General features: G+C 36.4%; 1 protein-coding gene across 2 annotated transcripts in view; it reads right to left on the bottom strand.

The window, feature by feature from the left end:
• Positions 1-983: 983 nt before the first annotated feature.
• The window catches only part of INSIG2 (insulin induced gene 2), a 26,238-nt gene continuing 13,396 nt past the window's right edge, over positions 984-13,825 (bottom strand). Inside the window, exons 3-6 of one of the 2 annotated variants that reach the window (XM_015567771.1) lie at positions 8,750-8,874; positions 5,312-5,478; positions 5,047-5,146; positions 984-3,242 (exon numbers count right to left, since the gene is read on the bottom strand). In XM_015567771.1, coding sequence (XP_015423257.1) covers positions 3,198-3,242; positions 5,047-5,146; positions 5,312-5,478; positions 8,750-8,874 — 437 coding nt within the window. In that variant the 3' untranslated portion in view covers positions 984-3,197. Of the gene's footprint in view, positions 3,974-5,046; positions 5,147-5,311; positions 5,479-8,749; positions 8,875-13,825 lie in introns of both variants that reach the window. The other variant, XM_006769658.2, reaches the window with a different exon arrangement.

Below are 13,825 nucleotides of genomic sequence, written 5' to 3'. Positions count from 1 at the left end.
TTTTTAAAAATAGATCATAAAAAGGAGCCCTAGCTGGTTGGCTCAGTGGATAGAGCATCAGCCTGAGGACTGCAGGGTCCTGGGTTCGAATCCAGTCAAGGGCACATGCCTGGGTTGTGGGCTCGATCCCCAGTTGGGGGCATGCAGGAAGCAGCCTATCAATGATTCTCTCTCATCGTTGATGTTTCTATCTCTCCCTCTCCCTCTCCCTTCCTCTCTGAAACCAATAAAAATATATTTTTTTAAAAATCTTCAAAGTGATGGGAGTAGGGAGGAAACTGTGAGCCTAGAATGCTATGGCCTACTAAATTGTTCTTCAAGAATGAAATAGACTTTTTCAGACACACACAGGTAAGCCTCTACTGTTCAAAGACCATTACTGAAAGAATTATCTTGCAAAGAATACACTCCATTATACAGGTAAGTGAGCCAAGAAAACCAGAGAGGTATTTAATGATGCTGACTAAGTCTGGATTCTACCTAGAAAATACAAGATGTGTGAAATGCATGCATCACTCAAAAACCTTAAAGATGATAATGTATTTCAGTGCAAACAAATTTTATAACAGAAGTATCAGCAGGGTTCCGGCTAATTTTAATTGTTTTCTTGTGTAGTCTCAGTTCAACTCCTCAATTTCTAAAACTTTAAGTAGTAAAAGCAAAAAAGCAATGCAGTAGAGATCAGTTCCCAGGCACTTATGTTGATCTCAGCTCCAATTGGAGACCCGAGCAAAAACAGGGTGGAGAAGACTCAAAACAGTGTGAAGATTGCTTCTGGAGTAGTTGTGTATGTAAGAAAGTTATGTAGGACCTAGGACAGTAATCCACCCAAAAGTACGGATCATGCAGAGGCCAGGCCAAGAGGCGTAGTATATGGCAGGATGTAAATACATAATATTCCTTTTCTTATTAAGGGCAGGCTTTTGTATAACTAAAATGTGTGGCCAACATTTTATGTAACAAAAGAAAAGTAAACCTGTAAATTATCAGAAAAGGAAAATAAACATTTTATATAAATTATAGAGGGCAGTTACAATGAAAATCCATTACTTTTCTAACTCAGGTTTACAAAATAAAGTCAATGCTGTGACCTGCCAAGAGGACATAAAAACTTGACCCTTTCAAAAGATGGTGGCTGAAGAGAAAATGTTGATGTCATGGCTTGTTCTTCGTCCTTAACTGGAGTTGAGTCTTTCACAGTCTTCTGTCAATGGTGGTAGTCTGGCAAGATTTTCATCAGGAAATCCAGCTGCGGTGCCAGGGCTGTGGTTGCTCAGTCTGCCCCTGACAAAGGCAGACTACGGCACAGACCGCTGTATTCTCAGGGATGACTTCACATGTGTTTAGCTTGCAACACGCCCCAACAATGCAACCACTTATCAATATTATGTTTTTGCCTATATATGCTTTTGATTCAATATCTTTATTATCTCCTATTTTCAAGGCTTGGGAATAACAGCCAATTTCTAAGGTTTGGGTTCTGTATTTGTGTTAGGAGTGATATTATCAGGATTGACTTTATTTTGTAAACTTGAGCTAGAAAAGTGATGGAGTTTCATTGTAACTGCCCTCTATAATTTAAATTAAATGTTTATTTTCCTTTTCTGATAGTTTACAGATTTACTTTTTTGTTGTTGTATAAAATGTTGTCCACAAATCTTAGTTATACAAAAGCCTGCCCTTAATAAGAAAGGCATATTTACATCCTGCCATATGCTACACTAAATAAAAATGTTGATGACAGAACAAAACAAAAAGAAAGCACTCCAAATATAACAATGTTAAAAGATGTTTACTACTTACTTTTGTTGCAAAAAAGATGTAATATATCTATATACTTATCAAAATTTCAAATCAATTTTACTTTTGCCACATCTTTTCATATTTTCTAGATGATTTGAAAATAACTTAAGAACCCCAAAATGACATCATTCAATTACTGTAAAACTAAACTTAATTTCCTTTCATCATATCCTAGTAAAATCAACCATACATCTTAATTTTATTAATCTTCATTACTATATTCTATGACTTAACACAAGAAAGAAAAAAAGACTCTTAACCAAGAATATAATTATGTATTTAATACACCTTGCTTTTAACAGCAATTTTCAAAGTAAACACATCATAGACCTTATAACTTATTAAAGATTTATAGTGCTTACAAAGTTGATTCTAAAAATATACTTTTTTGTTCTAAATGAATAACATTATCTGGAAGACAGAATAATAAATTATAGTAGTATGTTAACCACCACTATAGTTAAGATTGTTTACATTTATTCAATATCAAATCCTCTTAGGATTTTAACACTTTCAGCCTTAAAATGCAAAAAGCACATTAAAGTTTGGCATACAAGATCTCAGTCTGACAGCAACGGTTTTATATCCAAATTTTTTTTAAATTTCTAGTTAACATGTCAAAAGAGCATGGGCACATGCACATACATATACGTACACACATATATTCTCTCACTCAGTTCAGCACATACGCACACACACAAACACAAACACAGAGTAAGCAGATTTCATTCATCCTTGTGTATCAAAAAATTGCCATCAATTTCAAAACTGAAAAGTGAGGGAAAAGTTAACTAAAAATATATTCAAGCCATATTTAAATGACTCGTTGTGTTTTAAAAAAATGCACAAAATTGTTATCAAGATTTCTAACATGCATAATATGCCATCTCAATACATTCTTAAACAGGTTTGAACTATTCACTAATGGCATATGAATAGATAGGAAATTATGTGCCCAGGCATTCCCCAGATGGCATTCCTCTGACAATGACCCAGCACAACCAAAGTGGTTTAATTTATACAGCCCAATAGATTTTGGAACCCAAGGACAGAACCCAATAGAATTAGAAACTTCATTTAGATCTGTTTGGGATTTTTTAGGTGTTCCATGTACAAAAGCAGAAGGATTCTATATTGCGAATAACAGTTAATATTACTCAACACTTTGTGGCACTGCAGAAGGTCATTTTGTATTTCTAAAACATACATTTATTCTAGGTAAATTCCCCAATGGTCATTACTTTTATTTATACATATGTACTCTTTTAGGTTCAGAGAGAAAAACTTTAATGCTGATAGCCTTTTCTGCTCATCACTTTTACCTCCAGTAAAATCTGCCAAAACAGAAAATTACTCTTTGGACTCTCTCCAGTAATGCAGGTTTGAAAAATGTTCTATGGAAGTTCATCTTCATTATATATTAAAACATCCAAAGTTCTCTGAAACAACATTAAAATATAGGGTTGGGCAAAAGTAGGTTTATAGTTGTGAGTATGCGAAACAGTTTATTCTTGTATTATTATTTATTAATTATTGTATTATTTTCCATATGAACAACTGTAAAACTACTTTTGCCCCAATGTGTAGAAAGTAACTACACATTAGAGCACCCATAACTCATACTGCTGTAATTAGAAAAATAAACAGGAACAACAGTAAGCAAAAGAGAATATACCAGTTTTCCATTTCTTTTTTTGGCTTTCCTCTTATTTTATTACACTAAGTTTATAACTGTTCAAAGCATTCTTATACTCTGCATGACAGTAAGAGAATATTTTGGCACATCAACATTGTGATACAATATACAGTATGTTTAAAAAATTAATTTAAAAATTTCATCTATTAATCGACATTTTTAATGTAGTGCATATATATCTTACAGTTAAGTCAAATACACAAGGTTTGTAGCTGATTTACAGAGGAAGCAATCACAGATTGCAGGAATATATGTGTGTGTATATATACATATATATACATATATATGTACATATATATGTATATATATATATTAATCACAGTAAAAACTGCATACTGGCAATTTTACAATCCGTAGTTTCATTGGTATATCTATCATGTACATGCCCTTTTCATCTTGTTTCTCTATACAAAAAATATATTTTTGCCTTCTTCATTCCTGATGAGATTTTTCTGCGATCACTTTACATTCATACTGCAAAATTGAAAAGGTTAAAAGATTAACATATAAAGGTTTATTTTGAAAAGCAATTTAAACTTAAAAGATCTAAAAATTAATTCTTTATTAATCTATGCACATTTTATTACTCAAAGAATCTCGGAGTTAGACAACTATTAGGATTAAATGACAAATGTGATAGGAGGGAAAACTTCACATTCTAGAAGTGGAGGCATAGACAAAAGCAGAGGAAAGATGAGGCTTTTGTATTACAAGCAAATAATGACAGTATATCATTCAGATGGGTCCTAGAATATGAAAGAAAGCAAAAAAGGTTTCTTTGAGTGCTCAGTAAGGTGAATCAGCAAAGGGAAGGTCATGAACTTAAGGACAGGACTGACACTTTTGACAGTGAATTAAGGTAATATTTTTTTCAAATCACTTTACAATCTAAAGGAAAAAATCTATTACATTAGCAAAAGCTTCTAGTCAAAACAATATTTTAAAAGTACAACTATAAACATGTACCCACAATTCAAAATAAAGGAAACCAATGCACTTAGAATAACTGGGTAGATTATCAAAAAGACAGCATCACAAACCACTCGATTCTCCTACTGATTAAAGTGGCAACCATTTGGTGAAACTGGTATGGCCTGTGAATGTTACTCCCGGACCCTTGCCACCTATAACTGGGGTTATCAACAATGTCCCTTCCTTCTCAACTAAAACGATCAATCATCTTGATTTGCTGAAGCTAATTCTAATTTATGTCATTGTAGCAATGTGGTTATTAATAGAACCTCCTTTCACTGTTAAAATTGTTCCTTTTTGAAAAATAAACCTACAAATTAATTTACAAAAAGGGTGGAAGATAAATCAAATCACCCTATCCATAACACATTTTAGCTTTCCTATCCATGGTTGCTCCAACTTTTAATATACTTGTGATTAAATTCTTCCAAATGATTTATTTCAATGGAATCGCAGAGAGAAATCAAAGAATGCTGTCTTCACAAATTGCTTTCCCTTAAAAAAGGACTGTCATTTGGAGAAAACTTGTCTTACATCTCAATAACACAAAAGTGATTAAATAAGCATCAGCTTACCATTGCCAGTTGTCGACCAATATTTCCCATTGTAATGCCTCCAGCAAAAAATATACATGGTAACCAAGAGCGAACATAGAGAAAATCTGGAGAAGTATATCTAGAATAACAGAAATGTTTTTAACGGTACAATACTTATTTAAATCATTACAATAGAAATAAGTTGCTCTTCAGATTAACGTGTCTAACCCAATTTTAAAATCTCAATCTGAATTCAGCTATCATTTATCTATTTTAGCAAACAAGCACCAAAATGAATACTTACTGATAAACACCATTATAGACTAGCAGTTGAGTGACCAAGGTAGCCAAGAAAGCAATTCCTACTCCAAGGCCAAAACCAGTTCGAGATCTATCAAAAGTCCACCACAGTCCAATGGAGAGTGCGGCCAGTGTGAGAGACAACTGTATGTTGTTATCAAAGTCCACTTTCTGAGGTCAGTGTTAAAGAGTCATCTTAAAACTTATAACCAAATAATATCATCTGTTCATTTTTCTAAAATCAGACATGCTACTATTAAAAGGGGAATTAATTGCTTATTCTACAGTGCATTCAGACACAGAGGGCATGATATTTCAATAGATACTACCAACCTGTAATTCCTAAGAAAACAAAGACAAAACACTTTATATACGTTCCCAATTATAAGATTGGACCCATTATATGAGAACTGCTTTCTTTGCTAAAAATGTTAACGGGTGGGCTCAGAACACAAGATTTACTACAGAAACATACTTTTAATAAAAAGAAAACCAATATTACTTCTCAAACAGGTTGAGAGTTAGTTGAGAATCATACAGGAACTCGAAAATAGAAGAGCTGACAGCTATTTAACAGGGTGCACATTCTCTATATGATTTACTGGCAGACACATTTTATAATAATGCAGTTCAGAAACAAGAGTACCAAGGACACAGTATCCCTTTCTATTATGTCAACTGTTCTAGTTTTAATTTGTTGAGGATAAAGCCTTGAAGCGAATATTATCTTGCAACCTGCCAAGCTATTTTGGTGCCTGGGACATTCTGGCATAGGACAGTTAGCACAAACGATATTTTATTTCCATCACCTACTTAAGCGTCAATTCACAAATGTGCAGCCCTTTTCTATTCTAAAATCTCTGAGCAAAACGCAGCTTTATACATTCAATTTTCCCATTTCTTTGCTAGAGGATTACACTAAAGGAATTAATTTCAAGTATTATTAAAAGGACATTATCTATGTCCCAAAGGCCACATCTTGGCTCTATATTCCAGCTCTCCGGGGGTGACTACCTATCTCGCCAAACTGGCCATGCTGCAACTGGAGAGAAGAAAGCAGAAGTTCAAAAGAGGGATCTGAAACCATTTCCTCCTTCCTTTAACACCCTGCTATTCACCCCTCCACACACCCCCACCCAACCAGCTGGTGCCCTGAGCACAGTGTGCTTACCTCTCAGCTGTCAGGGGCCTCTCCTTCGAGGTCACTCCCTGCTGAGGCTAGATTTATCAAGAAACCTCCAGGTTACCAGTATGCTTTCTGAAAAAGTTTTGCTTATTCTTTAGCAGACATAATGCCTCAAATTCCATGAAGGAAGCTTGTGAGCTCTGATTTCTCTATACAAAAACATTCTTGTAAAGAGTAGATTTTGACATTGAGCTCTGTCTTGCTAACTAAATTAACTTCATTAAGAACCAAGCAAAATAAGGAGGCTTCTTTGGTAAACAGGTAAAACATCAACCTTAAAAACAGTACCATGAGATTTTATGAAGTCAAATTAATTTAAGTCTATGCTATAAATATGTAAACACTTTATGTTTGGATTAAAGGAGGTCCAGCTAAGACTGCCATACTTTAGTATTTGATTGAGAAAGAAAAGAAAGACCAAAGCAAAGAATTTAAATTAGATATATAAACATTTTTAAATTCTAGGAAAAGGCTATTTACATTTTTCAACTTAAAATAGTTGAACTGTCTGAGATGAAAAGGTCTAGTCCACTGCATAGAGAGCATTTACACACTGGTGGAGCTCCTGACAGGAGAGTGAACATTCCCCAGACTGGAATCAGGATCTCTGGGGTCTGGTCTCAGCTGTAGCCCAGTCTTACAGATGGAAGACTTGGCAAAGCACCTAACCTCACTAGCTTTCATCTGTATTATCTTAATAAAGAAAATGTGAAACTAGGTGATCTCTAAGTTTTTTTCTAGATACAATATTCCATGAGTCTATCTTTTTAAGTCCTCCTAATCATTAGGTTTGTTTGTTATAAAATGCTAAATATCAAAAATTTTCCCCAAACTAAAAATGTTGGGAAATTTTTTAATACAAAAGGAAATGGAAAACCAACATAATAACAGCCACTGAGAGCCCTCCAAATCCACAGAGCTCCACGGGCCAGCACGCTGGGAACAGAACAGCAGATGTGATGTGTCTTTAGCATAGAGGACCCTGCTCTTTCCTTGGTTCCTCTTCCCAAGCTTCTCCAAAACACAGTACTTTCTGTAAAAGGCACAGCAATCTAGCTGCCACATGACCCACCTTCTCTCCAACCAACTACCAGCCGAGCCCAATGCAGTTACAAGAGGAAATGGTGGGCAGTCTGAGTCACACTTCCTGCTCTTCCCAATACCACAGGCTCCGCCACAACCATTCTGTAAGCAACATCTCCTAGAAGAGGGAAGACTGAACTAGCATTCCCCAGATCCTCTTTTACAAAGGAAAGTTGGGGTAGGGAGAAGTAGGGAGGATGACAGAATGAAAGCCTTATGAGGGCAAAAACTTTTGCTCTGGGGGTAGACATTTTTTTCTGAGAGGTAGAAGGGAAGAAGGGAAATAGAAGCTACTTGTCCTTCTAGCTAGGACACTATAAAAAATGATCATTAATTACTAAATAAAATGTCAGAATTCTTAAATGATCAAACTGTAAAATTATGTCCCTGGCCTGGCTGGATGGCTCAACTGGTTGGAGTGTCATCCCATACACCAAAAGGTTGCAGGTTCAATTCTAGTCAGGTCACAAACCTAGGTTGTAGGCTTGATCCTTGGTCCAGGCATGCATGGGAGACAGCCAATCGATGTTTCTCTCTCTTAGACTGAAGTTCCTCGCTCTCTCTCTCTCTCTCCCCCTTCCTCTCTCTTTAAATCAATAAACATATCCTCAGGTGAGGACTAAGAAAAGGACTAAGGGAAAAAAAGTTCTTTTTGACCATGGTCTAAGCTAGATATTTCTATTATGCCACCTTTAAGAACATGTATGTGGTTTCCTGGTGTTGATCAAAACCAATAAATAACAGTCTTGTTTTAAAATTATAGGTTCTTGAAATTAAAAACAAAACAAAACAAAAAAACCAGCACCTGAAGCCACCACAAGTCTTTACTGCCAAACCTTAAATGATAAAAGAGGAAAGGAATCTTTTGAAAATTTACTTGTTTCAATCCTAGATTTACCAAAGCTATATGTAAATAATTTAGTAACCTAACTTAAGAAAAACATGTAAATGTTTTAAACATCCAAATGTTCTAAGTTATATGGGATTTAAACGAGAGGCTAAATCCCACACATATAGATGCTACTGTGATGTTTTGACAATACGAAGCGCATTCTTTTTATGACTCAGTGGGCATATCACCATTTGACAACAGTGAAGTTGCAAGGGGCCCTTAACCTTTGGTTTGTCGGGAGCTGCTTTGTTATTATGCATTCATTACAGCAAAAAGGATACAGCGCTGGCATGATTTATACCGACAAAGACGGCTACGCACCGCATTACACTGGACCACTCTCTTTTAAATTTATGGGGTTCTCCTAGATGCCTGTCAATGCAGGGGTATAATAACCCAATCACTGCTGCAGGAAAAAAGAAAAAAAATTATGTTATCTCCAATGTGATACTGGCAAAACTTAAGCTAAGAGTCATTACAACCACCATAAGGATTTGAAAGATTCTTTTACAAAGCTCTTCAAGTTACTTAGTGTCAATTGCTGATATTTTAAACTTACCTCCCAAAGAAAAATAAATGAGAACACCACTGAAGCATTACAAATGATTGCAACAGTATACTAAATTATAATAGATAAAACACTACTTCAGGCTATGATTCACAATTTAGCAGAATGGACTAGATGACTCATGCTACTTTTCTAATACTAATGTCTCTGAGACTTGACAAGCATCAAATCAGTTGGCAGCTAAGCAATGTTCTCTCTAAGCTATAACACCATGAAACATTCTATTAAATGCCACAAATCTACACAGAAGGTAGGAACTAACCACGTACAACAAGCTCACCATACACACAATATTCTGATGGCTACGGCTCACCTGTTCCATAGATCACCTTTGCCCCTCTAGCTTCTTATCTCAGTCTCCTGCATCTAGCCCTTGATCTGACACTCCCTTCCACCCTGGCCCTCTAATGAGATTCTGGGTCGTATTGTCAAAGCAGAATAACTCATGATAGAAATCTACATATAAGACTCATTCTGCACATAAGAAAAATGAAGGAAACATGGTCTATAAGAATTACATATTTTTGGTAAAATTTGTAATTTAAATTCATTACTAAAATATAAGATATCATTTCAGTACACATCTTCTATAAAGACATCCTTGACTGCTAACTGTATAATTAGTTATAAATAAATATATGTAAAATGTCCATAATTGAGTATCAAAATACTGTCACACAATTTTTAACTTACTTGTCAAACCTCAATTTTTTATCCATTTAGTTGAAGATTTGAAATGCTTAGTCATTTAAAAAAAGACTTTTTAATGAACCCAAACTTTCTCTAACAAGTTATAAGGAAAATGTACTTCCACCTATTAAAGTTAGCAAAGCACATTGAATGATGGAAAAATGAATGAACGTATGGAATACATGAATGAATAAGTAACTAATATTATAGGGATGGACCCAGTACAATCAGTGTTAGTGAATGAAACACTAAATGTGTAATGGTTAATAAATGATTAACAAACAAACAAACAAAAAAATTAGCAAAGCAAAACCGCTAGCTATTTTCTGTTAATCTTCCTAAAAACAGGATGCTTATGCTCACTAGGAAAGAAAGGCACAACTGTCACATCAGTTGAAAAGTATGTTTAAAATGTCTCATACTACCTATGGCTTAGCATGAAACTGCTGTACCAAAATCTGAGTCCCCAAGGGTCAGAAGTTCTCCCTGGCCTGATGTTGGCTACCTATACCGCACAAAAGATGCATTCGATCTTCAAGGAAAATGGAAATCAATTAGTATCAAAACTCACAGGCCAGAAGAGCAGTGGAGAAGCATGAAGAAGAGGCTGCAATAATGTATGCATTTTCTAACCCACAAAACACTTGAAGATGCTCTTTTGAGTTAGACCTTTGCTAAATATAGATGGTTCATAGACCATCAACAGATTAGCAACAAACTTCAGTAATGCAGAGGTGCAAAAACTGCTAGTAAATTTAAAAGTTTTACATTATAACTGGTCCTTGAATAATGTCACCTCATGCACTGTCATTTCACTATAACATTATAGGAGCTTAAATTCTTGTTTATATCAATTAGCCTATAATAGACCGAGTTTTGTTGTCTGTCATTTCAATTAAAGTTGCAGAACCCTATGGGGACTTCAAGTGAGAACTTACTATATATTCCTATTTAAAAGGTCAGGCTCTAAAATCCTATAAAATTAACTGACAGCATTTTCAAATTTCTACAAAGTTAAAATGGCAACAAGCATGCCTAAGGGCTGAAATGTATCTAAATGAATATCACCTCTTTTTTTTTTCCTTAAGGCGTCATGAAACTAACAGCTCGGATGTCAATTCTCACTCTCATTCTTGCTCTTTCTCCTCCCTTTGCCTACTGGAAGCGAAAGGGAAAGGGAGGCCTGCTGAAGCAGTCTACAGAAGTCAGCCTCCTCTACAGAATAGCAGGAAGAATGATACAAGGATATGGGATATAAAGGAAACACGTGTAAGTCATTCAGGCAGCCTAGAAGCCCTGCTTCATCATTGAATATTTTTGGGCATTGCTCTAATGATAATGACAAAACCTTATTGTTTCACAATATGAAAGGCAAGACTAATACAGTAAGTACTGTATTAGGAATATAATAATTTGAGTAATATACAGGTATACCTCATTTTATTGCATTTTGCTTTATTGCACTTCACAGGTATTTCATTTTTTTACAAGTTGAAGGCAAGACTCTCCACCAGCAAAAAGATTACAACTCACTGCAAGCAATGATGATGGTTAGCATTTTTTAGCAATAAAGTATTTTTAATTAAGGTATGTATATTGTCATTTTAGATATAATGCTGTTATACACTTAATAGACTAATGTGTAATGTAAACATAATTTTTATATGGACTGGGAAACCGCAAAATTGATGTAACTTGCTTTATTGCAATATTTGCTTTATTTTGGTAATTTGGAACCAAACCTGCAAATCTCCAATGTATGTCTATATATTCATTTCCCAGTGACTAGTAATAGCCTATCAAGACTATAAACAAAAAGAGTTTGTAAAACACCAATATTATCATGTTTACATGGTAAGGTGTTTAATGCATTGAAACACTAAAAGGAATCGCTAAATCAAACATTTTTCAAAGAAAAGGGGCTAAAAAAACAAAACCGCTGAATGAGATATACTTTCATGGAAAAGTATTATAGGATAGGCAATGTTTTCATGCAACAAATAAGCTCCTACACTGTTCCTGGTTCTTTGTATTTGCTGGGGATTTAAAAATAAAAAAATAAAAAGAGGAGAACCAAGATAGCAGTGTAGATAAACACCTGTGCTCTCCATCTCCCACAACCACATCAAAATTACAACTAAAATACAGTACAACTATCACTCAGAACTGCCTGAAACATGGCTGAATGGAAGTCCTACAACTAGGGAAGTGAAGAAAGCACATTGAGGCTGGTAAGAGGGGCAGAGGCACAGAATAGGTTGGTCTGACACCCAAATGTGGAGTTTTTTAATCGGGAGGGATATCTCAAAGGCCTCCCATGAGAAGCAGGGGGTCCCAGCCACAAACCAGACCCATCCCAGGATTCAAGAGCTTGGAAGAGAAGTCCCCATAATTTTGAGCTATAAAAACCAGCGGGGATTATGGCTGAGTGACATGGAGGCTGCTGGATTCACAGCTGTTCCTCTTAAAGGGCCCACACATAAACCTACACGGTCTCGCTTCCCCTGAGCTCCAGTGCCAGGTGGCGACATTGGGGGGAATCCAGAGACATCTGGGAAAGAACTAGACTGTCTGATGTAGAGGCAGGAATTCAGGGGTGGCTTTCTCCCAGACAGGGGTGCTTACAGGGATCATCGTTCCTGTGCTGGAACCTCCCTGTTGCAGAGCTGACTGGCAGCCATATCTGAGTTTCCATCAGTATGACCCACACTGTTCCCTCTGCCCTGGTGATTCCCTGAGATGCCGCCCTATCCAATTTACAGCCCCACCCAAGCTGTTTGCAGCTGCTTTTCCATATGAATGGCCTGTCCTAGCTAAAGCTTCAGACTTTGCTAAAATCTCTTAAACAAGCAGCAGCTGGAGTCAACATGTCTCAAACCAATCAATAAAATGCCCAATACTTGGCTCCAGCACCAACCTGCCTTGTGCCACAGCTGAGCATCATCTGGGCACTTTCTAGCCCAATACAAGTAGCACCCATTTGTAGAGTTCTCTGTAGCTCCTGATGGGTGGCCCCAGGTATTGGCTGGCTTTGCAACTCCCAGGAAGTCCCTGAACCAGTGCACCCGGTGAGCAGCTTCAGACCATACCAGATTACAACTCTACACATTCACAAGTGACACACTCAAGGGGCAGACTAGTGAGCACCCAAGCCGTACTAAAGCAAGTTCTGCTCCACAGGGGGTGTCTCCTGCACAGCAACTTGGCCTGAGATCAATTCCTCCCAGTGAGCCAACAGCAATCAAGGCTCAACTACAACAAGACTTTGCACACAGCCCACACAAGGGCACAACTACAGTGCCTAACTCAGGTGACGGGAGACTGAGCCACTGGGCCCTATGGGACACCTAATACACAAGGCCTCTCTACCAATTCCAGAAGACATAACTGCTCTACCTAATATATAGAAACAAATACAGGAAAGCAGCCAAAATGTGGAGACAAAGAAATATGTTACAAATGAAAGAAATGGAAGCAAGCAAACTACTGAATACAGAGTTCAAAACAATGGTTAAAAGGTTACTCAAGGATCTTAATGAGAGCTTCAAGGGACTTAATGAGAGCTCCAAGGGAATTAATGAGCACATCAAGGGACTTAGTGAGACTTTCAAGGATCTTAGTGAGAATGTCAAAGACATGAAAAAGGACAAAACAGAAATTAAGCATACATTAACTAAAGTAAAGAATTATTTCATAGGAATTCAACAGTAGAAATGAGGGTTCTGAAAAGCAAATCTACAATTTGGAATATGAAGAAGAAAAAAAACATCCAATCAGAAGTGGGGAAAACAAGAATCCAAAAATATGAAGATAATGTAAGGAGCCTCTGGGACAACTTCAAGCTTAACAACATTCTTATTATGGGGGTGCCAGAAGGAAAAGAGAGAGAGAGCAAGATATTAAAAACCTACTTGAAGAAATAATGACTGAAAATTTCCTCTACCTGGTGAAAGAAATAGACTTACAAGTCCAGGAAGTGCATGCTGGTGGGAATGCAGACTGGTGCAGCCACTATGGAAGACAGTATGGAGTTTCCTCAAAAAACTAAAAATGGAACTCCCATTTGACCCTGTGATCCCACTTCTAGGAATATATCCCC

Source organism: Myotis davidii, unplaced genomic scaffold (genome assembly GCF_000327345.1).
Source record: "Myotis davidii unplaced genomic scaffold, ASM32734v1 scaffold3, whole genome shotgun sequence".
In the NCBI taxonomy this organism is placed as follows: Eukaryota; Metazoa; Chordata; class Mammalia; order Chiroptera; family Vespertilionidae; genus Myotis; species Myotis davidii.
The sequence above is the reverse complement of the archived record's forward strand: the minus strand, read 5'-3'. Positions and strand labels throughout refer to the sequence as shown.